Source organism: Polistes dominula, unplaced genomic scaffold (genome assembly GCF_049000335.1).
Source record: "Polistes dominula isolate Pdom_NZ unplaced genomic scaffold, Pdom_raw_medaka contig_20, whole genome shotgun sequence".
Lineage (NCBI taxonomy): Eukaryota > Metazoa > Arthropoda > Insecta > Hymenoptera > Vespidae > Polistes > Polistes dominula.
Genome location: NW_028301147.1, coordinates 719,226 through 746,561, shown reverse-complemented (window position 1 = coordinate 746,561; position 27,336 = coordinate 719,226). Strand labels below are relative to the sequence as shown.

Here is a 27,336-nt window from a genome sequence, read left to right as displayed (position 1 = left end):
CCCCCCCCCCCACATAACCAGCCCATCATAATCGATATGATATTATGGCGTTGATAATGCCCTATTTGTTGTACAATCGATTTACTTCAACGTTATGCGAGTTTTCTCCATTCGCCCGTTTCCTTATCGCATTTTGCACCGAACATTTTACGAACAACTTTGTTTTCGAAAATCCTACATTTCTTCTCGTCCCGTAACGTAAGCAACCACGATTCGCAACCATAAAGGACTACCTGGCAGAATGATTGTCCTGTATATCCTGATTTTGAATCGCCTAGATAGCAACCTCGAGTTGAGTAATTTGTTAACCGAATATAAACATGAATTGCAAAGATTAATCCTGATTAATGATCGATCCTAAATACCTAAAGTTGTTGACCCGCTTAAAAGTTTTATCCCAGACGACCAAAGTTCCAATACTAGGCCTATTCTGAACTCTATCGGTTACTATATATTTGGTTTTTTTTTAATTAATGCCTGTTCATTGTCCCCCTAACAAAACAATATCGTCCGTGTATGTCAACAATTGTGTTGTCCCGTTCAACTGTAGACCATTTTTACTTTTCTGCAGTTCTTTGACAGCGAATTCCAGTACTAAATTAAACAAAAGGGGTGATATGTACCGGCTGATTAAACTCCCATTTTTTCTCTAAGATCTGCCGAATAGCAAAAATTTGATCTGTAGTCGATTTATTTCTCCTAAAATCGTACTGGTGATCTATTATCTCTTAGTCCGTATACGGTACTATCCTAGCTAGCAAGATGTTTGATAGTATTTTGTAACATGTCGGTAAAATTAATACAATACATTTTGTCTCTCTTTTTAAAAATTGAGATTATAATGGACTCTTTCTATTGTCCGATCAATCTATTACCTCCTCCCCTTCCCATTGTATTAGCTCCGTAGGAATTGAAGTCGTTACCCGATGTGATTTATGATTTTCTAGCTTTTTACTTCTAACATCGTTGGAAGACGGCTTAGAGCAAACGCTCTAAAAGCCACGACGGAGCTGGCATGCTTTCACGTTCGATGTCGGAGAGTGGGACTACTTAAAAAAATGTATTATTATAATTAGAAGAAAAAGGTACACACAAGTGCATGCATATATGTATATGTATATAATAAATTGAACAGTTTAATATAAATCCTTATTGGATTAAATGATTAATTCAATTATCAAATATCGAAATAAAGAACTATGAGGATAATAGTCCCAACGTTTGTAGACATATTTGTGCAGCTTCAGCTTTAGCTTGCTTCTTGTTAGGACTAGCAAATGTTGGTTTATATTCAATACCATTTACCTTAACCTGTAGGAAAATAAAGAAATAGACACAAATTTATTTACATTTATTATATAACAATAGTCAATTAGAAAATATATATATATATGTACTTTAGAAGACATACTTTAAATAGAAAATTTTTTTATGATCTGGGCCACACTCAAAACACAATTCGTATACAGGCGCACCAAGTTTTCTTTTTGAACAATACTCCCCAAGTAGTGATACTGGATGCTTCCCTTTATATAATTAACTATACATTATTAAATGTATAAATATACATATAAATATTATAAAATGTTATTTTCATATAAATGTACCTTCTAATGTTTTAATAGCCGGTATTACTGGCTTAGCCGTTTTATTATTAATCTTTTGTCCAATATCTTGTTCCGATATGAGACCTCTTTTATCTAATTTCACTTCTAGCTGTAACGGCTCTAATGTACCTTCTTTATTTTTACCCAAACCTTCACCTGGTCGCCAACCCATCTTTTGTAATAAAGCCATTCCCATACCACCAGAAACAGGTTGCGCAGACACTAATTGATCCTAAATAATGTTATTTGTGAAACATTGAAGTATCACCATTAAAAAAGATATAAGTAATCAACATTGAATATTAATTACTACATCATTTTAAAACTCATGAAGAAATATGATTTTCGTCATTCGTTATTCTAAAGATAAATAAGAAAAATCAATGTAACAAGAATCAATTATGTTATACCCACAACCATGACCAAACCTTTGTCTGTAGCTCAATACAATTAAAAATAATTAGAATACAGATATACAGACAGGGTTGGTCATCACATTTTACCATCTAGATTTACCTTATTATTATTACGTGTAGCAAACAATGTTTCACATGGAGTTGAATGCCTTTGAAGGGAGGGTTCATACTGATGGTACTTTTTTTTTTGTAGCTAGACGTGTAAAGAACATATGAAGGTCATTAATGGTTTCTTTTTCTTTTTTTAAACGGAACCATATAAATTTTTATAAAAAGACGAAGTTGATGGCACGCAATTTTGTTTATTATTATTATTATTATTTAATTATAGCCAGTTGATATTGGAGCTATAGTATCACAGAGATTAACTGCTATGAGAAAGTTAAAAGAAAATCCGAATGATGCTGTTGCAAAAAGTCATTTGACTAGACTACAAAATCAGGTATTCTAATAATATTTTTTAAAATTATTCGTTTAAATATATAAATATATTAATTAACGATATACGAACATTATTAAAATATACTTTTGATTCTTTTATCATAGATGACAACGTGGGCAGAAAGTAAACAAATGCCAGGTCAATTTACTGGTAGTAGAGGTACCAAAGTGCTCTCACCTGTTGAGCTTCATTCAGATTATCAAGCATGGGCTTTAAGAAAAATGTATTCTAGTAACTAGGGCTCGTATTGTATGAATGTAGGATACAAATTTAGTTTCTTACATTAAGATACAATATCCCTAGGATAGGTCGAAAAAATGACTTTTTTTTTTCTTTTCAAGTGCCACGGAAAAATGGGTTGCTAGACACCTTAAAGCCCAATTTAAATCTTCAATATCATTTAAATGGATGACTATTAAAAAAGTGCACAATACAAACTTTGGTAGGAAATTTAATGCTTTACAAGAAAGGTATCATCTTATATTTTTTCCGTAAACCTCACCAATTGGATGATACTGAAGATTTAAATTTGATGATTTTTAGGCAAATTTCATTTGTGTTTATGAATGTTATAACTCGACAATAAATGACAATCAAATTTAAAAAAAAAAAAGAAAAAAAAAGTAAAATCATTACTTTAGGAGAGATATTTTAATTTTTATGTCTATTTACAAAACAAGATTCAATCAAGGCGATCATTTGCATCAAAACACTTTCTAAATCATAATTGTTATTTTCTTGTATTCATTGACGATACAATCCCTCATATTGGCCATTGTAGTCGGAAGCTCAGCGTAAACTTTATTTTTTAAAGTAGCCCCATAAGAAAAAGTCGAGGGACGTTAGATTTGGTGATCTAGCCAGAAAATGAATGGACCCACATCGTCCTATCCAACAATTTGGGAACATTTGATTTAATGTATCTTCTTGCTATTCTTGAATAATGACCAGGGCAACCATCCTGTTGTATCCACATTATTTGTCATGTATGCAATGGTAAATCGTCTAAAAATGTCCATAGAGTGTTTGATAAAAAATACAACAACAAAAAGTACCATCAGTATGAACCCCTTTCAAAGCCATTCATCAACTTCATGTTAAACATTGTCTTTTACGCGTAATAATAATAATAACGTCAATCTAAATGGTAAAATGTGGTGACCCACCCACCTTGTATATGAATATACATATATTTGTGTATATATATATACACAAATATATTTATATATATATTTTATTAAATGATATTGACTTATTCAAATCTTACATTTTACAATTTTCTTTTGGGCAAGCATACTTACCGATAAAATTAAAAATCGGTCATCAGGCTGCTGACGTTATGTCTTCTGTGAGGTAGCTATGTGCCTGTAACAAACCCTCAGGTGGATGCAGACTAATGCTAAATATCGCAGCTTTATCGTTAAAAGAAAATTATTAAAGTCTCTGTCTGGGAATCCTACGGTACAAAGCTGATGATAGTTAGCAATAATCTCACAAGAGATCACAAGATAAAGTAACTATTAATAATAGTACAATATGTTGTTTTTTCTTTTTTTTTTCCTTATCCTCATCATTATTTGAAAATATTTTCTTTTAATTTTTTTTTTTTTTTTATTAAAAACTTATTCAAATATTTAGAGAAATAATGATTCTCTTGTGTTCCTGCAGACACAGAGTCCACCCCCTACTTGAGAAGTGGTCTGTGCCTACATTACAGTCATCAGATCAATAATGACTTAACTTTATTGATCTTAAGAAAGACTGTACCTGAAAACTTGTTACAGGCAATATCAATCAGTATATAAATAAAAAAGTAACAAGCCCTATATATATATATATATATGTTACAATTAATTGATAATGATATAATCAAAAACATTTTTCCCATATTTAAAATGAATATGTAGCCAAGTTTTCAATTTAGTCTTCTGTTTTACTTTAATTTGTGTTATTATCACACACAACACACGCACACAGAGAGATAATAGATAAAATTGATTTAAAATTAATTTACCAAAATTGATATCCTATGGGCATGTTACATTTTTAATATGAAAGAATTTCAACAGAATTACATGATACGGGCTCATATATTGTATCTTAATGTAAGAAACAAAATTTGTATCATACATTCATACAATACGAGCCCTAGTTACTACATTACAGTTACCTTATGAGCCCATGCTTGATAACCTGAATGAAGCTCAGCAGGTGAGAGCACTTTGGCACCTGTACTACCAGTAAACTGACCTGGCATTTGTTTACTTTCTGCCCAAGTTGTCATCTATGATAAAATGATCAAAAGTATATTTTAATAATGTTCGTATATCGTTAATTAATATATTTATATATTTAAACGAATAATTTTAAAAAATATTATTAGAATTACCTGATTTTGTAGTCTAGCCAAATCACTTTTTGCAACAGCATCATTCGGATTTTCTTTTAACTTTCTCATAGCAGTTAATCTCTGTGATACTATAGCTCCAATATCAACTGGCTATAATTAAATAATAATAAACAAAATTATTTAATTTACTTTAAAATATGTTAAATTTTAATTATATTAAATTTAATACTCCTGTCATAGATGGTCTTGGAAAAACTGTTGGTTGTACAGGTTGTACTGGCTGTATAGGATTTGGCTTAGGCACTATTGATGAAACTGGTTCAACAGATGGTAACGATGTTTGTACAAACGGTTTTTTTGGTTCTATTTTTTTTGGTGTTACAGGAATCCATTCGCTTTCTTTATTAATTGATGAAAATAACAATGTTAGTATTAAAATATTATTAAATACCATCATTGGTTTAAACAAAAAATATTTGGTAGACTGACCAGTTTTTCTATGTTGCTGACCACTAGATACGGGAAATTGAAGACGCAATTGATTTGAAGATTCAGCTGTCTTTTCTTGAAATGTTTTTGTTGGTAATTGTTTTGCATTCTAAATAAAAAAAAAAACAATCATAATAATAATGTTTATAAATATGTACTACCTTTATACTTTCATAATTATGGACACAAATCATATAGAATCTTTTTCATGAAAATCGTACTCGAATATTCATGACAATCGGATTGGGCCTTTCTTTTAGAAGAAATGGATGATGGAAACCTTTCTCTGATTCACTTCCGTCTGTATCAGACGATAGATTGGACAATTCTCCTATTGCTTCAGATTTTGATATAGATTTACAAAAATCTGTTATAAACAGAAGAAAATGCATGTGTGAAATACTTATTATTAACCCTCTTTAACCTACGATTTACGTTCAAGAATTTTGGGTTGTAAACTTAAACAAGTTCACGCAGCGTTCGAGCCATTCGTATGACTTGTTTTATACGCTGATCAAGCCAATCGTGAATATTACAGGCATCGCTCGTAGTAGGACGGTCGCGGTTTGTATAAATAAGCTTTTTGTAGTACTTGCTATGCCCGTAATATTCACGATTGACCTGATCATCGTACATAGGCTATGCCCAAAATTGTGGGTTAAACGGGTTAAAAGAAAATATTAACACATTGCATCTTCTCATAATAAAAATATAACCTGTAAGTTCGTCCAATAATTTCTTTTTATCCTTTTCAATACGTTCTCTATTAAAAAAAAAGAAAAATGTTAATTACAAGACAAAATAATATATATGTATATGTATATATAATGTGATAATAACAAAAATACCAACTTTCTTTCCTTACTCCTACTTCTTCCTCTAACATACATGTCTCTACTTTTCTCTCTGCTACGACTTTTGTGTCTCCTCCTCTCTCTGCTTCTTCTCGAATCACGTCGCTCATAACTTCTATCTCTGTCACGTCTTTCCTTACTTCTATCTGAATATTTATCCCTAGCTCTACTTCTACTACGATGATTATCCACTTGTGAATCCGATCTATTTCTCTCTTGCGAATGACAACTTCGACTGCGTTTGCTACTTCTATTTTTAACTTTGTTATACGATTTATCCTTGCGTTCTTTATCACTGTAATCTTTTGGTTTACTCGCTGAACTTAATCTTTTCTTTTCTTTTTCTCTTAAAATTAATCTAAGATCATTTTTAGATTTCAACGGATTCACTGATTCAGATTTAAGTGTACTATTTGGACTTAATGTTGAAGATCTAAATGAATTATATGGTGGTGGTGTAGGACTTAATGTTGGTGTTCTATTATTGTTACTGCTGTCTGTTAATTCACCATCTTCCATACGCGCAGCTTTAACCTTTTCCTTAAACTCCATTGCCTTTACCGTTTCGAAAATAAAACTTTTTTGAAGATCTTGTATAATAATTTTTCCGGATTTTTGCTGCTTTGATTTATCTATAGATAAACATATTATTTAATAATCATACACTAGAAATGTTTTTCAATATATTATATATAAAAAAAAACGTTAATTAACCAAGAATTTTTGGTAGTTCCGATTCTTCAAAATCATCCTCTTGCTTCTTTGGAATAGGTGGTAATTCAGGACTTCCAAGTATTTGATCTTCTTTATCCTGCGTCACAGATTTATTAACAGAGTTAGTTTCATCCCTGATCAATGCTACTTCTCTCAATTGTACATCGTTGATACCCTCTTTAACAGATAAATCTGCTCTAATATTTTCTTCTGTGATCAACTCATCTTCAATCTTGGAAATTTTAGATTTCGGATCATCCGAATCAGATGATTTGCTTGAATACGACTCATGTTTACGCTTAGACTTTTTCTTATGTTTTTTCTTCTTTTTACTAACTACAAAAATCATTATTATTATACATTGCATGCTAATAATAGATAGATAAAAAGAACATTTATAAAATTATAATAATTTACTAGAGCTTCCAATATCACTGTTGTTACTATCAGAAGAAGTATGTCTAGATCTTTTCTTATGCTTCTTATCTTTATGCTTATGTTTCTTCTTACTCTTCTTTTTTCTTTTCTCTACTTGACTTTTATCTTTTTTCTCTGATCTAACAGTATCATCTAAAACTTGTGAACATCTGTTATCTGGAGATACAACACTCTCATCTGCATTAAAAGTATTGAAAAGTTCAGTTAAAATTTCATTCGATGATTTTTCTGGCAAACCCGGTTCTGATTTGATTTTAATAGCATCCACTCCAACACTTGAAATCATATTTGCAATATCAAATAAATCAGCCATTATAATTAACTTATAATTAATATTACTAATAGAAAATTAAGATGATTGTTCTTGATTTATTCTTCGATTAGTTGAATGTTGATTGTTATTGTTGATGATATAGTTGCAATATAACATAGACAATTTCTTCTATGCTCAGAAAGTAGGATGTCTCGTGAAACACGAGTACTTCGATGAATTATTAAAAGATCGTTTATCAACGATCACGAAGAAAGTTCCAAAATTTTTTTTCTTTTTTTTTTTTTTTTAATTAACTGGTTATTCTTTTTGTTGACACCAAACAAAAAAAAAACAAATCACACGTGCAACTTCTCCTCCACGTCGTTATATTTAATTTTACACAATCGTTGAAATTGTTTTTTTTTTCTTTTTTTCATTACCGGAACGATAGAAAAATAAACAATGCGCAATGTTCGTTTCAATCGTATTTTACTATAATTCATATATTTTATATATATAATATATGTATACATATATATTATATTATATAAAATATAAATGAATTATATATTATCGTAAACGTACAATTTTATTTGTTACCGTCGTTCCACTATTATTTATAAATATCAATTCTATCACTAAATATAAAAAAATCTAAACTTCGACTTTGTAACCTCACATCTCTTTTCGAAATCTAGCGATATAATACGTATAACAAGTAATACAAATTATTATAATTAATACCTATTACACAATCGATTAATATATAATAATTAATATAATATTATAAGTAAGTTTAACTATTATTTACTGAATCATAGAGTAAGCACAAGATCTGAACTAAGATAACCTCAAAAACTACTCTTCCCGAAATCTAGCGATATAATACGTATAATAAGTAATACAAATTATTAAAATTAATATATCGATTAATATATAAAATTCGCCTGCATGATCATCACTGGGTGGACTAAGTAGCTCAGTTTGATTATGTTGCCGATCCCAAGTCGGGATAAAGGATGAGGGTTGTGAAAAGATTAGGTTAACTCCTGCCCGACGTAAAAAACTTTAGAAACTAGATGAATATATAATAATTAATATAATATTATAAGTAAGTTTCACTATTATTTGCTGAATCATAGAGTAAGCACAAGATCTGAACTAAGATAACCTCAAAAACTACTCTTCCCGAAATCTAGCGATATAATACGTATAATAAGTAATACAAATTATTATAATTAATATCGATTAATATATAATAATTTATATAATATTATTAGTATAAGTAAGTTTCACTATTATTTACTGAATCATAGAGTAAGCACGAGAACTAAGCTATCTAATCTTTGTCTTTATAACCTTAAACTATCGAGACAAGAAGTTTTTGGTAGTCATCAAAAACCATTGATCCCACAGATTTTAGTTCGTCTGATCGACACAAGGGCGTAAAATTATCGTACGAATGGGATCGCTGACTGCACGAACTCAAACGTATTAATTGGCAAAATCTGTCACACAAATCGTCTATTTAAGTTTTCTTGATTCACCACTAGTGTCGCTAATGTTCCTTTTGTACTGTTTTAAATATAACGTACCGATGCGTAAAGTGAACAAATAGTTCTTAATCCTAATACTTGTATATAATAACAAAAATAAAATATTAAAAATAAGATTAATAAAAAATTATAAATATAACAATGGGCAGGGTGTGTGCAGTTAAAAATTGCAATAATGGAAATGCAACTGATCTTATACGAAGACGGAAATTGAATGTAAAAAAAAACCCATGTTTTTGAAAGTACGAAAGGTATTAGTTCGTGCTCCTTATGTAGTCTCCATGACTATTAGTATTAGTATTATACTATTTATTTTTTTAACTTTCTATTGTAAATAATTATTGACAAAATACAATAACCATTACTTTTATCTGACTGAATTTTATTATTATTATTATTATTATTACTATTTCGTAGGGGTGACTATCGTTAGAACTTGTAGTTGTTCGATATTCGTCTAGTTGCCGTACGATCATTCCGGATCGTACATTATATTTATTATATTATATTTTATATTATATAACGAATTGTAGAGCTTTTATTATATATAAAACATTATAATTTAATATAATTCCAAACTATTTAATGTACACACATAAAATAATATCACAATTAAAATAAAATATATCAAATGATAATACACAACAAAATATAAAGTTTATATGAGAAACTAACAAAATGTGACAAAATCAAATTTGTATATATAATATATAAAGATTTTTATAATAACAATAAAAAAATATAGACAAGTTAGAAAAATATTCTAACATTTTGTTTTTCACTGTTTTATTTATTAGTTTTTTTTTTGTTTTGTTTTGTTATTTGTTAGTGATTTATAAATGAATTTATTTCACTTTATATAATCATGAAAGTGAAATAAGTGAAAGTTTGTTTTATTTGTTACATTATTAAATTCCCCAACCGCAAGCTATTTTTTTTAATTTGTAAAAATAAAAAGGTCGACGCGATAATAGCATTGACTCGTTAAATTTTACAAATTATTTCGAATTTCACGTTGCCTGCGGTTGGAGGATTAAACAAGAAATTGTAAAGATTGAAATGGAAAAAATGACAATAATTATTGTTAGTTTTTCTTGTCCTATGACATTATTACCCGCATAATTAGATCTATAGGTTGTCGGCAAACAGCACAATTTGTTATTACAGATGCACAATTTCCACATGCAACCATGTGTTGGCAAGGTAAAAAAACTACTCCCATTTCTGCATTGAAACAGATTTTACATAATCTTCCATCATCTATAGGCTTACTTAATTGTTTTGAAACTAAGTCATGTTCTTTTGCTACTGCAGAGCTAACGAAACTTGACGAACTGCCTGCAACATTGTTTTCTGAGATAGTATTTGAATCACTATTGCTTTCAAGGTTTATACCTTCAAAAACCTCCTCTAATGGAGTTTGTCTTGTTTCCTAAATAATAATGAAAAAAAAGAAAAAAGAACAGTTTAAATGAAATATTTCTTATGTAAAATATAAGATACAGTTAAAACAAAGAACAAGAAATTAAATTACCTCTGATAATTTAATATATTGTCCATCTACATCTGCATATTCTTTACCTTTGAACATTAAAAGAAAATGACATTTTGGAAACCATTTAAAATGTTCAAACCATGGATCGTCATTTGGTTCCCAATCTTTTAAACCTACACCGCAATGAAAACACATTGTTTGATCTTCTTCTCCTGTATAGAAAAAACCAGCTTCTGCCAATTTTTTACTACATATCATCGGTTTAGGCCATGTATCAAAAGAAGCTATTCTTAATTCTAAATTAGCATATTTGTGATATATTGGTTGTTTCGGTTTGTGAACACCTAAAGATCTCAACTTGGCGTCTGACGGAAGCAGTAGACGGGATAATTCTGTACTATACGTTTGATTTGATGGTTGACCTCCTATCTCATATAATCCACAAACGTCATTTTCACGAGGGGTTGGTAATGGTACAGTGTCAGGATCAACACCAATGGGTACATTGCCGCATGGAATGTTTCTAACAAATCGACATCTTGGTGAATGAAGTTTATGATCTTTCATAGGTACATCTCCTTCTTCCCAATTATATACTTCTATCTTACATTCGAAACATCTTACTTTGTCTTCTGAATGCAAATAATAAAAACCAGCTGCTGCAAGATCTTTAGGATCCATAAAATTCACTGGCCAATCTTCAAAAGTTTGTAATCTGTTCGTTTCAAATCTATAATCCTGATTATCAACTTTATTCTCTTGTTTGTTTAGAATAAATGGAGGTGGTGTTGGTGGTGGTTTCAAATTCTGCGGTGCTTTAAGTTGTAGAAAACAGTTGGTATCATTTTTGTTTAAGGTTAACATCCTTATTAATGAATTGTTTATAATATCCTTTAAAAACTGTTATTCAAATTTTGTCAAATCTGTATCAAAAAAAGAAAAAACAAAACAACAAAAAATCAATAAATAAACAACATAAAATAAAAAATAAATCAAATGTATATTAATAATAATGAAAATAATAATGGTGATAAATGATAATTAAAGCGAATAATGACATTTTGAAAATAATAATACGATAATAGTTTGAAGTACATCAAAGGATCCATGTGAAAATATGTTTAGTAACAACAGATGTATCATTTTAACGAACAATGAAAGATAGATATCGTAAATTATTAGGTCGATATCATAAAACAATAGTCAAATAAATTGATAAGTTTATACGATAAGAATATCTGATCTGATAAAAAGAAAAGGTGCGCCTGACTTTGACGAGACGATAATACGTAGATTATTATTTCTTATTATATTGAATCGATTGATGAAAATATAAAGTGAAAAAACAAAAAGTATTATCCCTCATCAATCAACAAATTATAATTAAAATACAGTCATAATTCGCTTTATTTACTAATCTTTAAAGCCATTAATAAAGAAATTAATACGTTCTTGATACGACGTCATACTTGTATTCCTTTCACAATATTTCAATATTGTGGATAAAACTTATATGATTAATGTACACAAATAATTAGAAGAAAAAGAAAATGATTGAATTGAATGCAATGAAAATATAATGAAGACTAAAATAAAATGAATATGTATGTTTACAAATAGAGATATTTATAATGCAATACCCGCCATTTCCATATAGCCATTTAATTAAAAAAGTTCAGGAATACAAATAGAAGTCGAAACAAATACGCATAACTTTATATATTTATTTATTATAAAGCGACACGAATGAAACGTCAGCCATTCCGATATATGCTTCTTGCATTTTTGTAGTCACAATATTTCACTATTATTATATACAAACGTACTTTTACTGATACACACTGATGCACCAAACGAAAGTAGAATATTTGATTTAAATAACTGAATTAAATGCAATGGAAATAGAGCAGATAGATAATTAGGAAGAAGTAAAGAAAGAATAAGAAATGTAAACACTTATAACTTGATGCCTGCCATTTTGTTACAGTAAGGTTAAAAAGTTCAGAAATCTAATTATAAACGAAATTTAAAATTCAATACTAATGCGCATGCGTCAGCGCGCGTATTACAAAACTGAGAAAAATTAAAAACAATCTTTTGCTAAGTATCTTTAATTTTTATTAGATATTTCTACTAAAAATTATAATAACGCGTATCTCTAAAAAATAAAATAAAATAAAATAAAATACAAACAAATAAACACTTTACTAAAAGTTAAGTCGCAAAAGTTAAATCTTATGTGATAAGATATAAACATTTATTTGATGTTATCTCATCATATATTTAATCATGATTGTTTGTCGATAAAAAAAAAAAAACCCAAATTTATTATGGTACGCACCGTTTTTTTTTTGTTTTTTTGTTTTTTTTTTTTATATTTTTCTGTTCTTGATAATAACTTTTGATCGGTATAAGACTTGATATATTATAAGTAGTTTACTTTTAAGCTACTCTTGGATTTAATTATTTTAACAAATTTCATAGTAGATTCCAAGTAAAAAGCCTTCAAAGTTTGTTTATATTTATATTATTGTAAATTCATTTTATAATATATCAAGTCCTATACCGATCAAAAGTTAAAATTTTGTTAGAAGGGACACCCTGTATATCTGAAAAAATAAATCATCAATTAGTACTGTCTCTTGTAATTGAAATCATTTCATTCGTATTTTTATTGTTATTATTAATTATTAAAATCGGTGTGTACTTTTTCGATGATTATTTTTCTTATATTATTTTCATATACAATAAATATATTTTTCTATCGACAAACGATTGACAATTTATTTATTAATCTTTTGTATTTGAATATCAACAAACAACAAATGGCATTGCAACAGAAATTCAAATAATGAAAATATTTTCCTCCTATTTATAATAATAATTATATTAATAAAGTTATGAGTAATAAATGCATGACAAGCATAAAAAAAAATGACCAGAAAAGTTATTTTTTTAATCCATACGTATAAATTATAATCTCTAATACAAAATGTAATTAAAACTACTAATATAATAATTTGGACTTGAATGAAATTTTTGTTTTTTTTTTAAATTATACTCAAAATAGTTGGTAGATATTTAAAAAAAAACCAAAAAGTTATAACTGCAAAAGATTAATAAATTTCTACGAAAGAATACAAAATGGACAACAAATGTGATCAACTTTGTAAAATATCTATCTTCAAATTTATATTTGATATATAATCAAAAGAGAAAGAAAAAAGAGATAGATAGATATAGAAAAAAATACAAATGAAACTTTGAATATATAAATTTAAAAAATGATCTCAATGTGTGAAAGTTGCTTTTGATACTTACGAGTACAGGTATTTACTTGGAAGAAACCAGATACGTTAGACTGAAGTTTATATCCTGCTACTATTTATATACCAAATAACATTATCATTATATCTGATATATACGATACGTAGAATTATGGATTTATCGTGGCAATACTAACTGTAAATATACGAAATATAAAAAATTCCTTTCATTTATTTTCAACTTATCATCTTGATTAGAAACATTGTAAAATGACTCTCCTAAGCAAAGAAATTTTACATGTGTCATTTTCTTACAGGATTATATGCAAACGAGTATTTAGAATCTGATAAACTTTTCGAGCTATTGTTTTCCAGACTTTTTTTTCCAAGATTTAACAGCTTTTCGTTGAATGATTAGAATGAATTATAAAAGACGATTGCAACAAGATGAATCGAGAAAAACAGAAAACAGTTGTTAACGATGTACCTCCATGATTAATGTTTAAGAACTAATTCAAAAACATATTAGTTTTGAGAAGTCAAGTTCTTTTCCTATTATTTTCACACCTTTTTTTAATGAATTTATGATTCATTTGTAATATTATTCGTTATATAGATAATAATTTACTCTAAAAAAGAGATAAGAAACGATAAGATTAAATCATTTGAAAAAACATAGATATTGATAATGTGTTTTTACAATGACCAGAAGATAATATTTATAAAAAAAAAAAAAAAAAAAACAGATATATTTATAAGATTGGAAAACTTTGAATTATTAATGAATTTTTTATTTGTCTATAATGAGAATCAATTGCGCCAGCTGTGCAATATCATTCATCAGAATTCTCAATAAAGTATTGAAACAAACGTGTAAACAAATATGTAATATATCACGATAATGAAAATATTTAAAGACTCATTGGTAATTTTCTTATCAGGATGACCAAAGAAATTTGAAAAATTTGTTTACAGACCAGATAATACAATATTTATACCAATTTCACATGAACATAATTGCATATCTATGTTATTTTCTTTCCCCTTTATAATATAATAATTATTATAATATAAATATTAATTATAATATAATATCTAGTAATTGGATCTGATTATATAATTTTGTTTATTTTATAAATGGACAAAAATGATAGAAATCAATTTTTGCTTATTAAACGAGTTCAATCATCAAATAGTTTAAATTCTTGCAGGAGTATATTAATCACAGTAGTACCAAGGATTTTAAATGGATGTATTTCATGGATGTTTAAAAGTCTGAGTTGCATAGTGCAATTGCACTTTTTCAAAAATTTAGTTTTACAGATTTCCTCTTTGCCGACATGTCGGTAATAGATAATTTTTACTTTTATTGTTGTGTCGGTAATAGTTGATTCCTTTTTTAACGAATCATTCAACGGGAAGATTTTTTAATGTGTTTAAACTATTTTTATTATTTAAATGTTTTCATAATATTACCTAATCATAAGTATAATTCTTAGCAAAGCTGATAATTATATTGTCTCATAAAATAACCTCTAAAAAAAATACGATCGCATATTTGCAATTAAAGATCTTTCAAAATCAGCTGTCTTTCAGTGTTGCCAACTTTATCTCAATGATATTAAAGAAAATACCGCGTATATTTAGTTGATCTTAATATAAAAAATATAACATTCATAAATAGTGTTCTAATATTTAAATAAATAATAAAACAACGAATATTCTAAAATCAAATAAATGTAGTGAATAAATATATGGAATTGTCTAAAAAAAAAAACAAAAAATGCAATGTGATTTTTGGAGTAGTTTGTTAGTGGTAGAATGTATGCGTGTCGCGTCACACACATGCATAGGCGTATCCATTGACAAATGAAAATTTGTACAAATGTTTTGGTATGATCGAAGAAGAATGGCAAACGAGTGATAATTAACGCTTATCGATTGTGTACATAAACGGCGGCGCCACTGAACGAACGTTCAGTATAGCAACTCATCTCGTTGTTCATTACGTTCGTATCACGTCGTCGTGTGTTGTCGTCGTCGTTCGTAGTACATCGTCGTCGTGTCGTCTTCGTGCGTTGTCGTCGTCGTCGTCGTGTATACGTCGTCGTGGCTGTTGTTCTTTGTTGTGTGTGTCGTGTGAAAGCTTATTCTTATATATTATAAAATGCCTCCGAATTCGGACGATGGCGTGAAAATGGCGGAATAAAATGGCAGGACGTAGATCAACTTTAAGCAATGTTGAATCCTTATCGGGATCAGGTAATGCTGATCCTTTAAGAGAGCTATTCGAAGCTTGCAAAACTGGCGATCTTAGCAGAGTTAAGGCGTTGGTTACACCAAAGACAGTCAATGCACGAGATACCGCTGGACGCAAGGCAACTCCACTGCACTTTGCAGCTGGTGAGCTTCATATCTTGCACATATATGAACATGAGTGACCCTTTCTTTCAATAATTCACTTTTTAACAAATAACAACACATCATTGAGAAACATTGTAGACAACTAAAAAATCTCCATATGATTTATGATTAAACCTTTTATTATGCTTTTTTATTTTTTTATATTATAACTGTCTACGTTGTTTTTGTTTGTTTTTTTCTTTTGTTGCTTTTCTATGCTAATTCTATTTTTACAGTAAGCACATTTCAAAGAAGAATGATTGTTAAGAAAAAAAAAAAAAAAAAAAAAAAAAAATCCATTGAATTTTTCATACATCTCTACATGAAAATCTAAAATATATATTTTAATTTATCTATTTTTTTTTTCATTTTATTATTCTAATTTTAATTTGTGATATTGTGTCTATAATATAGGCTATGGCAGAATAGATGTTGTTGAATTTCTTCTCTCCGCTGGTGCATCCATTCAAGCACGTGACGATGGAGGTTTACATCCTCTGCACAACGCGTGCTCATTTGGACATTCCGATGTCGTGAGATTGCTTTTGGAAGCAGGAGCTAATCCTAATACGAGAGATAATTGGAATTATACACCATTACACGAAGCTGCCATTAAAGTATGATTCTTAAGATAATACATTTATAATTGAATAAAGGAAGTAATGTCAAATGATAGTTATAATAATATTATTTTCTTTTTCAAGGGTAAGATAGACGTATGCATAGTGCTATTGCAACATGGGGCAGATGCAAATATTAGAAATGCGGAAGGAAAGACTGCATTGGAATTAGCAGATGCTGCTACTAAGCCAGTTTTAACAGGAGAATATAGGAAAGATGAACTTTTAGAAGCAGCAAGATCAGGCAATGAAGAAAGATTGTTACAACTATTAAATCCTCTTAATGTTAATTGTCATGCTAGCGATGGACGAAGATCTACACCATTGCATTTAGCAGCTGGATATAATAGATCTAGAGTTGTACAAATTCTTCTTCAAAATGGTGCAGATGTACATGCAAAGGATAAAGGGTAAGTGAACAAGATGACAATAATTATAGTTTACATTTAACTATATTCAATAAATAAACGCACAGATGTTTATTCGACAGAGGACTCGTTCCGTTGCACAATGCATGTTCTTATGGACATTTTGAAGTAACGGAAGCACTTCTTAAACATGGAGCTGCTGTAAACGCCAGTGATTTATGGGCATTCACTCCGTTGCATGAAGCTGCTAGCAAGTCCAGAGCAGAAGTGTGTTCTTTACTATTAAGTGAGGGTGCAGATCCAACTCAATTAAATTGCCACAGTAAGAGCGCCATTGATGTAGCACCAACCGTAGAATTACAAGAAAGATTAGCTTGTAAGTATAATATTTGTATTATATATATATCATTTCAAATGTGGAATGTGTGTATTTATTTCATTTGTCATTTCAGACGAATATAAAGGCCATTGTTTATTGGATGCCTGCAGGCAGGCTGATCCAACTAAATTAAAAAAATATTTATCTCAGGATGTTGTCAATTTTAAACATCCGTATACCGGAGATACGCCGCTGCATTGTGCAGTCGCATCGCCTTATCCAAAACGAAAACAAATAATCGAAATTTTGATTAGAAAAAATGCTGCCATGAATGAGAAAAATAAAGACTTCCTTACGCCACTTCATGTAGCTACCGACCATTCGCATTACGATGCAATGGATATATTACTTAGACATAATGCTAAAGTCAATGAATTAGATGGCTTAAGACAAACTGCATTGCACAGGTAATGTTAATCGTTAAAAATTGTGAAGATTAACCGAATTAAATAATACCAAGTTTGTCAAACTAAAAACGTATCCATGTACTTAGATGCGTTAGAGAGGACGATGTGCAGGCATGTAGAATATTATTATCATACAACATCAATCCTTCCATTGTATCTCTTCAAGGCTATACTGCGGCTCAAGTTGCTGCGGAAAATGTTCTTAAAATATTGCAAGGTTAATTATCTTTGTTTTTTTTTTTTTTTTTGTAAATATTTTCAATACTTTCACATTTAATTTAATTCAAATATTAATTCTATAAATGTATTCAGATCCACCAAGTGAAACAGATGATGCAGAAGCGCAACTTTTGGAAGCGAGTAAATCTGGCGATTTGAATGCTGTGAAAAGAATCCTACAAACGAATCCACATGCCGTAAATTGTCGTGATTTAGATGGTCGACACTCTACTCCTCTGCATTTTGCAGCAGGTTTTAATAGAGTGCCCGTAGTCGAATATCTTTTGGCACATGGTGCGGATGTACATGCCAAAGATAAAGGGTATATATATATACATACATAAATATATATATATAAATATATCATTTTGTTTTGGTCTAAAATTCAAGCTTAACTTGATTCTAATGCACAAAGTATAATTCTATGTCAATTATTATAATCCATAAATAATATAAATATAATTTTTCTTAGTGGTTTGGTGCCCCTTCACAATGCTTGTTCTTATGGTCACTATGAAGTAATAGAATTGTTAATCAAACATGGGGCATCTGTTAATGTCGCCGATTTATGGAAATTTACTCCCCTTCATGAAGCCGCAGCTAAAGGTAAATGTGAAATCGTTCGATTGTTATTAAAACATGGCGCTGATGCAACGAAAAAAAATCGAGACGGAGCAACTCCTCTTGATTTAGTAAGAGAAGGAGACCAAGATGTTGCAGATTTATTGTGTGGAAATAGTGCACTATTGGATGCTGCAAAAGAAGGGAAATTTAGCCAGGGTGCAAAGGCTGGTTACCCAAGATAACATCAATTGCAGAGATACCCAAGGTCGGAACAGTACACCGTTACATTTTGCTGGTAGGTTTTTTTTTTTTTTAAATCATTTTCTCATTGTAATATTCTATCAATGAAGATTATAGAAGAGAAAGAGAAACAAAAAGAAAGAAAGAATCTTCAACTATGTGTAATATATAAATTTTTGTTAAAACTTTGATTATATAGCGGGTTATAACAACTTAGAGGTAGCCGAATTTTTGTTAGAAAAAGGAGCGGATGTTAACGCACAAGATAAGGGTGGCTTAATACCTTTACATAATGCTTCAAGTTATGGACATTTGGATATAGCGGCATTACTTATTAAAAATAATACGATAGTAAATGCAACTGATAAATGGGGCTTTACACCACTTCACGAAGCTGCACAAAAAGGAAGAACACAATTGTGTGCTCTTTTGTTAGCACACGGTGCCGATCCTTTTCTTAAAAATCAAGAAGGACAAAGTCCGGTAGATTTAGCAAGTGCAGATGATGTACGTTGTTTGTTGCAAGATGCTATGGCTTCTCAGCAAGTAGTACCGTCCGTATCATCGGGTAATAATGGCGTTGGTCTTGGAATTAATATGAATGGTAATGGTGGTAGTACTATTAATAGTAGACCACCTAGTATTGTTGCCGGTAATTAATATATACCATACATATACGTTACAATTATTTTGTTAAATGATTATGTTTATATAATTTTATTATTATTATTATTACTATTTCTTATTTTTATTTTTTTTTTCAGTACCAGTAACTCCACCACCTCCACTTACACAAGAAACAGTTATCATGCCTTCCGGAGCTGCAATGACTTTATGTGTTCCATTAGCTCGACCATCTTCATGTTTAAGTCCAATGCCACCATCCGAATCGAATTCTGAAAGAGAATCTAAAGATATGTGTAAAGAAAATAATAGTTCAAACATTACGACCGTAGCAGGTTTCCTTCAAAGTCTTGGATTAGAACATTTACTCGAATTATTTGAAAGGGAACGTATCACGTTGGATATATTAGCGGAAATGTGTCACGAAGATTTGAAACAAGTTGGCGTAACTGCTTATGGATATAGACATAAGCTTATTAAAGGAATGGAGAAATTATTAACTACTGCCACAGGCACTCTATGGCAACCGTCCATTACTCCTGGAACATTGTTAGTTGATTTGTTGGCTGAGGATAAAGAATTTTTGGCTGTGGAAGAAGAAATGCAAAGTACTATTAGACAACACAGAGACAATGGACATGCTGGTGGTATTTTTTCACGATATAATATAGTTAGGGTATGTATATTGTATTAAAAATATATAAATGTGAAAATGAATTGAATTTCGATTGTAACTATTAACAAGTAATTTGTATTATTCAGATACAAAAAGTTCAAAATCGTAAATTGTGGGAACGTTACGCTCATAGAAGGCAAGAAGTAGCAGAAGAAGTTGGAGCAGCTGCTCCAGCATCGCCAGGGACAGGTCCAAGATCAACACCAAGTTCTGCAGTTCCACAGGCTAATGAAAGAATGTTGTTTCATGGTAGTCCTTTCATCAATGCAATTGTACAGAAAGGTTTTGATGAAAGGCATGCATATATTGGTGGTATGTTCGGTGCTGGAATATATTTTGCAGAACACAGTAGTAAAAGTAATCAATATGTATATGGTATTTGTGGAGGTACTGGATGTCCTTCTCACAAAGATAGAAGTTGTTACATCTGTCATAGGTTAATATTATTATTATTTATTTAAATGAAGAAAATAGAAAGAAAAACATATGAAAAAAAAAACAATTAATTTTTATTTTATATTCGTTCACAGGCATTTATTACTTTGTCGAGTTACCTTGGGTAAATCGTTCCTACAATTTTCTGCAATGAAGATGGCTCATGCACCACCTGGTCATCACAGTGTAATGGGTAGACCATCGCAAGGTGGTTTAGCTTTTCCCGAATATGTTGTGTATAGAGGAGAACAAGCATATCCGGAATACTTAATAACATACCAAATTGCAAGACCTCAACAAGAAAGTGGTGGTAGTGAAAGTGTTGAGGAACGGTGATCAGAAGAGCCAGGCCCTGTAGCAAGATTTCGAAGTTTATGTTGCTGTCAGAGACCAAGAACACACGGTACCTTGTCTTAGAATTGATTATGATCTTTTTTTTTTGTTTGTTTTTTTTTCTTTCGATTATATTATCCACTCGACAACTATTATTTCATTTGATCAATGATCTTATCTACGATTATTATAATAATCATCATTCTTCAAATGATTATGAGAACTGATACAAGCATTTAATTTTCACATCATATTTTAATTATTACGATACATATAAATATATATATAAAAAATATTAAATAAATTCAAATGTGTATTGAGAATTTACATCAGAACAGATGTTGTTGTAAGTTTGTTACTACAGTATTTTATTTATGTATATAATTTTATGTATTAAACAAATTCAATATCCAATATCTTAAATATGCGAAATAGAAAAACATATGAATGATTTTTTTATATATATGAAAATTATTATTATTATTATTATTATTATTATAAATATTATAGTATTTTTACAAATATTCATTCAAAGCCATACATGTATTTTCTTTTTCTTTTTCGCGAAACGGTTTTTTCTCTTCAAATCTTTCGATATATCGAAATTATCATATTTCATATAATTTACTTGTGATAAATTATTATTATTATTATTATTAAATAAACAAAATTGAAATATTATTAATTCTATAGAAAAATTTATTAAATATTATATATGTCTGTTCTCTTGTAAAAATAATATTTCTCAGTTCACATTGTGAATTGTAAATAAAATCACATCACGATTCATCTAATCTAATTTTAAAATATTAGAACTATAAAATAGAAAAATATGATTTTTTTTCTCTCTCTCTCTCTCTCTCTCTCTCTCTTAGTATTATTATTTATTTTATAATGTTTTTTTTCTGTTTTTTTTTATACATATGCATTTAATTAATTAATTAATTAATTAATCAATTAATTGGACAATTTGTTTAATCATCGTCGTAGTCCTTTTAGCGTACGTTTGTTTAAACAAAATATATAAATATAATTGAAACTATAGTTTAAAGTTGATCGAGACAAGTTGAAATTCCTTAACTTTAACTAACACACACATAAGCTTTGTAAATATATTAATTAATTTGTATTTTATCCTATCTTTTTGTTTGTTTTTTTTTTTTATTTTTTAGAGAAAGGATCAAATAAATAAATAATTAAAATAACAAAATTTTTAACATAGTAGGGAAAAGAAACGATCGTCTTTTTAAATAAAAAAAAAACAAAAAAAAAAACAAAAAAAAAACAAACAAAAGAAATGGAAAAGGAAAGAAAAGAAAAAAGAAAAAAAAAAATCAGATATAATAATAATAATAATAATAATAATAATAATCCTAGTAATGGAATTGAGATACTTATATGTCAATATAATTCTATTTAATTAATAATAGCACACATCAAATATAAATCTATTTATTATTATTATTGTTTTATATAAAAATTCGACGGTGTTGTATTGTGAACAAAAAATAAGATAAATTTATTTAAAAATGAATTGTTTATAGTTAACAAAATTTCACTTTACAATGTGTGATACCAATAATAATATGAGGATTAATCATTTAACAACCAGTTAAAAGTGTGTGGGGCGATCTGTCGCGCAGAGAGTGCGCTCTGGTGTGTGTCACGATAATCAAGCGATGACGGATATAGTCGTCAAACACAGAGTAAATGAACGCTGTTTAAAATATTGAATAGTCAAAAAGACCGACTTTATTTTTAGAAAATGAACAATTTTGTTTAATAATTTATTAATTTATACATAATAAACGAACAAAATTCGACAAAATGACAATTCAAATGTCAAATTGTAACGAACTTTTACGCATGACGTATATAGTCGTCATGACAGAAAATTTGCTCACATCTCCATGACGTATATAGTCGTCAAACACGTTTAACTGGTTAATGAATGGGTTGTGATCGCGAAGTTAGCTTCTTTGTGTGTTCAATACGATTTGAAATTCCCGCCATTGAAAATTTCCTCTGATCTCACCGACACACACAACATATTGAAAGTTTATTCGTGTGTAATACTATTACTACTACTACTACTACTATTACTATTACACTACTACTACTACTACTACTACTATTGACTACTGCTACTACTATTTCTGTATATATTTAAGAAGAGTGTCTGAAAATTGGTGAAAGTATATTATACACAAAACACCATATAAAATAAAAAAAAGAACAGACAGTTCAACGTTGTATATCATAGGAGGGGGGTGGGAGGGGAGGGGGAAAGAAAATAAGTTTGTGTATATGCGTATTAACAACACATGTATTACACGTGTCGAGCAACAAACATATTTTTGTTGTAATTAGTTCCATCTTTTTTGATAGCTTCCTTTTTTTAGGTGACGGTGATATTTTTTTTATTATTTCTCTCTACAAATGTATATAGATATATATATATAAATAAGTAATCAGGGTGTGTCCGAGATTTTTTCGGCCAAACGGTGTTAAAGTATTAATCCATATGTAAAACATTATTATACAAATATAAATCACATTTACAACGTTTTTTTTTTGTTTTTATTAAAAACTTATGATATAAAAATGATCAATGTTCATATTTATTTATAACAACAGGAATTGTCCTTGAAATTTCCTATTAATTATGCTTATGTCACATTATCATCCTGGTGTTGTAGGAATGCATTTAAATAAATGCAATTGCAGAAATAAAATTAAATCATGAAGAAAATCAACATTTAACATAATAACAGTGTTGTTCTTTCGGCAAGTGTGCATATTTGGCCGGAAAAACTTATCGAACACCCTATATATATATATATAGAAATTTCATTTGTTAAATGTACGATTTAAAATCAATCCAAGGTGAAAAGTCGAATGAAATTTCTATAGAAAATTGTCACGTTTGTTTCTCGTGAAACATAATTATTTATAAATAAAGAGTGAACATTAGCGAATGTTTCATTTATAATTCAAATCAACCCAATTAAATAATAATAATAATAATAATAATAATAGTAATAATTTATATGTTTAATCGTTTTTCACGTAAAAAAGAAAAATTCTATGAAAGAAAAAAAAACAAAAAGAAAAAAAGAAACAGTTGTGCAGATCGCTTTCTCCAAGTTCGAGGTGTTTCACATTTGACACACATTATATTTTTAAATAAAATGAATGAAACCTGTGTGAATATTTAGAAATTGATCAAAATAATTTCGAGATAAACTAAAACTTTGATATTACGTTATTTTATAATTTCCTCTTTTTTTTTTTTTTTTTTTTTATTTTCTCGTGACACAATTATATTCACATACAATAAAACATATTTTTCTAATAGGAAAAAAAAAAAAATATATATATATATATATATGCGTTGTAGGTAAAGAAGAATGTAAAATTTGATAATTGTTTTATTAGAAGACAAAACAAAAAACAAAAATTATTAAACGAATGATCAAATAATTTTCTATCTGTAAACCATTTTCAATCACCGATTGTATCAAAACGTGCCGTGTTACTTGGCAATCGTTAAAATTGTTTTGAGTAGGCCATCGCCTACGCACTAGAACACATTTTTGCAAGCTATTTCCTGTCTGTAAAATAAATCTCGTCAATAGTCTTGTATCTATTTTAGATAATAAGATTTTCATTCATTCATTCATTTTTTCATTGTTCATTGAAATTTTTCCAAGAAGTTGTATCTCTACTCGTTTTAATTTATTCGAACGATCTTCTCCTAAACATAATTGCGATTTTTTCTTTTAATTGATTCTATAAATAAATCTATTTTATTACTGTATAAAAATAATATTTTAATTTTAGCTAATATTATTATCATTATTATTAAATTTTCATCTTACAAATGAATCACGGAAATGTTATTACGAGATGCACATTTGTGCAATTTTATTGCTACCAGTTGAAAATTTGGACCTAATGTCCAAATATTTTTGGCTAAGGGACAATTAACAAATGTTATTTCACAAAAATTTCATATTAAAAAATAATCCATGTAAAATGCGGAATGTAATATCATTTTTAAATTGAATACATGAAAATCGCCATTGTCTTAGAAAATCAGTCCTGATAAATACCAATGAAATAACATTGTCACGATCAAGGACAATATCATTTTAATCATCGTATCGTATTATATCATCTGTAATATTCATTGAAGTGTCATCATTCTTTTGCTGTAAATATTCTCTTAAATGAATCGATGTATTAAAATACTACGGTTAAAAATGTCTTCATGCTTTTTGCAAATGAAACATGCAAAATAACATGCGTTACGATATTTATCTAATTAAGAATTCAACCTTATCATCGAGCTTTATTCGATAAAAATATCACACAACTTTTGCATCGTAAATCCAACGATACGAAGAAAATACTTCTTCATAAATATTGCGCCATACGCAATAATTCTGTAATACGATTGGACGATTCTCAAATGGTTTTTTTTTTTTTTTTTTCATTTACTTTTGTTTCCCTCTTTCTTTATTTTTACCCATTGCATGTTGAGAGATTAACAACAATTTATGTGATTATATAAAAGTCTAAAGATTAGTTATTAATATAGTGGAACATACATTTTAGTAAGAAAGTCAAAAGGAATCGCGAACTTTGATAATGGTCGTCGAACCGGATTGACTTTTGCAAGAGGATCGACTTTTGCTGTATAGTTGAGAAAAGTGTATGCAAAGCCAGTACTTGACAGACAGTTCAATACATATATATATATATATATTTATGCATATGCATACAAGTATATCTTGTCAATGTATTCGGTAAATACCGGATTATCGATATGTCGTTCATAAAATGCAAAATAATCTTCGTTGTTACATTACGAAGAATATAATAATATTTGAATAAAGAGTGGTACGATTTAATCAAAATCATACTGCGTATATAAATACGTACACTCATATATATGTATATACATAGGGACAGATATACAAAATATGATGCAAGTATGACCGACATTTTTAAACTTACGAGATAAGGGCGCACGTAATTGATATCCCCTCAACGGACTCGTGTAAGATGCATTTTCTTCTAAGTAACATAAACGTGTGTTTATATTATTACCATAAGGGGGATAGTAATTACTTAACACGCGACATATTTTTACAAAGAAAGAAAAAAAAAACAAATATTATTTACATAAATATACGTTAGAGTGCGAGAAATAAATTGGCGGGAGAAATAGTCAGGTGTGTCCTAAGGCGTCTTATCTAAAGAAACAAAATTAAAAAAAAAAAATAATAACACCTATAGTTAAATAAAAAATTAAAAAAAAAAAAAAAAAAATCATACCCAAGTAATGCATATATAAAAATACATCGTTGTATAATTTATTTTTGTATTCTTTTTTGTTTATCATATAATTTTGAAAAAATAAGCATTAGGTGGTAAAGTTCGTGATATATTTTTGAAATCATTTCTGTTGCCAACAGTAACAGCAGTAGCTAGCAGCAGTAGCAGCAGCAGCAGCAACTGCAGCAGAGAGAACATTTGAGTAGAGAAGAAGAGTAGAGCAAAGTAGTAAGAATGCAAGAAGCACGTGGATATAGGAGTGATTTGATTGGTCGAGAGAGAGCAATCACGTGAAACGCACGAGGTTGCCGGGTGGAGCATGCGCACTACCCACGCCGGTTCGATATCTCGCGGTGAGCATTCACTGCTAGAGGAAACTCCTCGCGAACTGGTACGATTGTAGGAGAGCGGTGCGTGTGCTGCTGCTGCTGCTGCTACGGGTGGTGTTGCTGGTAGTGGTGGTAGTGGTGGTAGTAGTGGTGACTGGTGGTGGTAGTGGTGACGGTGTGACGGTAGTGATGGGGGGGGATCAAGCATAGAAGTAGCGTGTCGAGATAAAACTCGTTTCGAGTGTCACACCAGACGTAAAGCGAACGCGGTGAGGTTCGCATTCCCGCGAAGAATATTGCCATCTTATATTTCGGTACTCGCGATTATTTAACATAAAATACACGCATACATCTCACCTATATATTAATATTAAATAAAAACTCTTCAAATTTTCATCAAACAAAATCCCCTTTCAAAGATTAACAGCGTGTATAAATTTTTCTTTTTTTTTTCAAAAGGTACGAGTATTACTCGTAATGCTGAACCTGTTCTTAATAAAAAAAAACGTCGAGGTC

General features: G+C 29.4%; 4 protein-coding genes across 21 annotated transcripts; 2 read left to right on the top strand and 2 right to left on the bottom strand.

The window, feature by feature from the left end:
- Positions 1 to 167: 167 nt before the first annotated feature.
- LOC107067420 (protein Son-like) lies at positions 168 to 4,077 on the top strand. 3 transcript variants are annotated; one of them, XR_016178224.1, is made up of 3 exons: positions 168 to 291; positions 948 to 1,085; positions 2,355 to 4,077. XR_016178224.1 is itself a non-coding variant. In XM_089177377.1 (3 exons), the coding sequence occupies exons 2-3, from the start codon at positions 2,397 to 2,399 to the stop codon at positions 2,702 to 2,704; spliced, it is 204 nt and encodes a 67-aa protein (XP_089033503.1). In that variant the 5' UTR covers positions 948 to 1,085; positions 2,355 to 2,396; the 3' UTR covers positions 2,705 to 4,077. The 3 variants fall into 3 exon arrangements, 1 of the variants encoding a protein (XP_089033503.1); XR_016178223.1 differs by lacking the exon at positions 168 to 291 and adding an exon at positions 495 to 612; XM_089177377.1 differs by lacking the exon at positions 168 to 291 and having other exon boundaries at positions 2,355 to 2,465; positions 2,570 to 4,077.
- Positions 1,097 to 9,063, bottom strand: LOC107067414 (uncharacterized). Of its 6 annotated transcripts, none has more exons than XM_015322914.2 (13): positions 8,923 to 9,063; positions 7,290 to 8,055; positions 6,873 to 7,208; positions 6,157 to 6,790; positions 6,021 to 6,067; positions 5,526 to 5,671; positions 5,305 to 5,413; positions 5,045 to 5,214; positions 4,855 to 4,965; positions 4,636 to 4,749; positions 1,608 to 1,839; positions 1,412 to 1,526; positions 1,097 to 1,311 (listed from the first exon to the last, which is right to left on the bottom strand). In XM_015322914.2, exons 2-13 carry the CDS (start codon positions 7,621 to 7,623, stop codon positions 1,302 to 1,304), a joined length of 2,358 nt encoding a protein of 785 aa, XP_015178400.2. In that variant the 5' UTR covers positions 7,624 to 8,055; positions 8,923 to 9,063; the 3' UTR covers positions 1,097 to 1,301. The 6 variants fall into 6 exon arrangements, with proteins under 6 accessions (XP_015178400.2, XP_015178399.2, XP_089033475.1 ...); XM_015322913.2 differs by having other exon boundaries at positions 8,870 to 8,992; XM_089177349.1 differs by having other exon boundaries at positions 7,290 to 7,989; positions 8,870 to 8,965.
- LOC107067421 (death-associated inhibitor of apoptosis 1) lies at positions 8,149 to 14,264 on the bottom strand. 11 transcript variants are annotated; one of them, XM_089177355.1, is made up of 5 exons: positions 13,936 to 14,263; positions 12,956 to 13,223; positions 10,654 to 11,537; positions 8,870 to 10,551; positions 8,149 to 8,257 (listed from the first exon to the last, which is right to left on the bottom strand). In XM_089177355.1, the coding sequence occupies exons 3-4, from the start codon at positions 11,476 to 11,478 to the stop codon at positions 10,219 to 10,221; spliced, it is 1,158 nt and encodes a 385-aa protein (XP_089033481.1). In that variant the 5' UTR covers positions 11,479 to 11,537; positions 12,956 to 13,223; positions 13,936 to 14,263; the 3' UTR covers positions 8,149 to 8,257; positions 8,870 to 10,218. The 11 variants fall into 11 exon arrangements, with proteins under 11 accessions (XP_089033481.1, XP_015178414.2, XP_089033482.1 ...); XM_015322928.2 differs by lacking the exons at positions 12,956 to 13,223; positions 13,936 to 14,263 and adding an exon at positions 12,441 to 12,623 and having other exon boundaries at positions 8,870 to 10,457; positions 10,515 to 10,551; XM_089177356.1 differs by lacking the exon at positions 12,956 to 13,223 and having other exon boundaries at positions 13,936 to 14,264.
- A 398-nt stretch (positions 14,265 to 14,662) lies between these two features.
- On the top strand, positions 14,663 to 24,121 carry Tnks (tankyrase). Its single transcript, XM_015322929.2, is given in 13 exon segments — positions 14,663 to 16,283; positions 16,698 to 16,900; positions 16,988 to 17,313; positions 17,394 to 17,647; positions 17,724 to 18,057; positions 18,144 to 18,274; positions 18,370 to 18,598; positions 18,749 to 19,034; positions 19,036 to 19,135; positions 19,280 to 19,732; positions 19,845 to 20,380; positions 20,467 to 20,816; positions 20,911 to 24,121. Coding segments are annotated over 13 exon segments (3,636 nt in total). The 5' UTR covers positions 14,663 to 16,090; the 3' UTR covers positions 21,152 to 24,121.
- Positions 24,122 to 27,336: the final 3,215 nt, after the last annotated feature.

Coding starts and splice junctions, on each gene's coding strand:
- LOC107067421 (XM_089177356.1), bottom strand. CDS start 11,478: ATGTTAACCTTAAACAAAAATGATACCAACTGTTTTCTACAACTTAAA. Junction 10,552..10,653: donor AATATATTAAATTATCAGAG/GTAATTTAATTT, acceptor ATTATTATTTAG/GAAACAAGACAAACTCCATT.
- LOC107067414 (XM_089177351.1), bottom strand. CDS start 7,623: ATGGCTGATTTATTTGATATTGCAAATATGATTTCAAGTGTTGGAGTG. Junction 6,791..6,872: donor GGAACTACCAAAAATTCTTG/GTTAATTAACGT, acceptor GTTTATCTATAG/ATAAATCAAAGCAGCAAAAA. Junction 5,414..5,525: donor CGATTGTCATGAATATTCGA/GTACGATTTTCA, acceptor TTTTTTATTTAG/AATGCAAAACAATTACCAAC.
- LOC107067420 (XM_089177377.1), top strand. CDS start 2,397: ATGAGAAAGTTAAAAGAAAATCCGAATGATGCTGTTGCAAAAAGTCAT. Junction 2,466..2,569: donor TGACTAGACTACAAAATCAG/GTATTCTAATAA, acceptor CTTTTATCATAG/ATGACAACGTGGGCAGAAAG.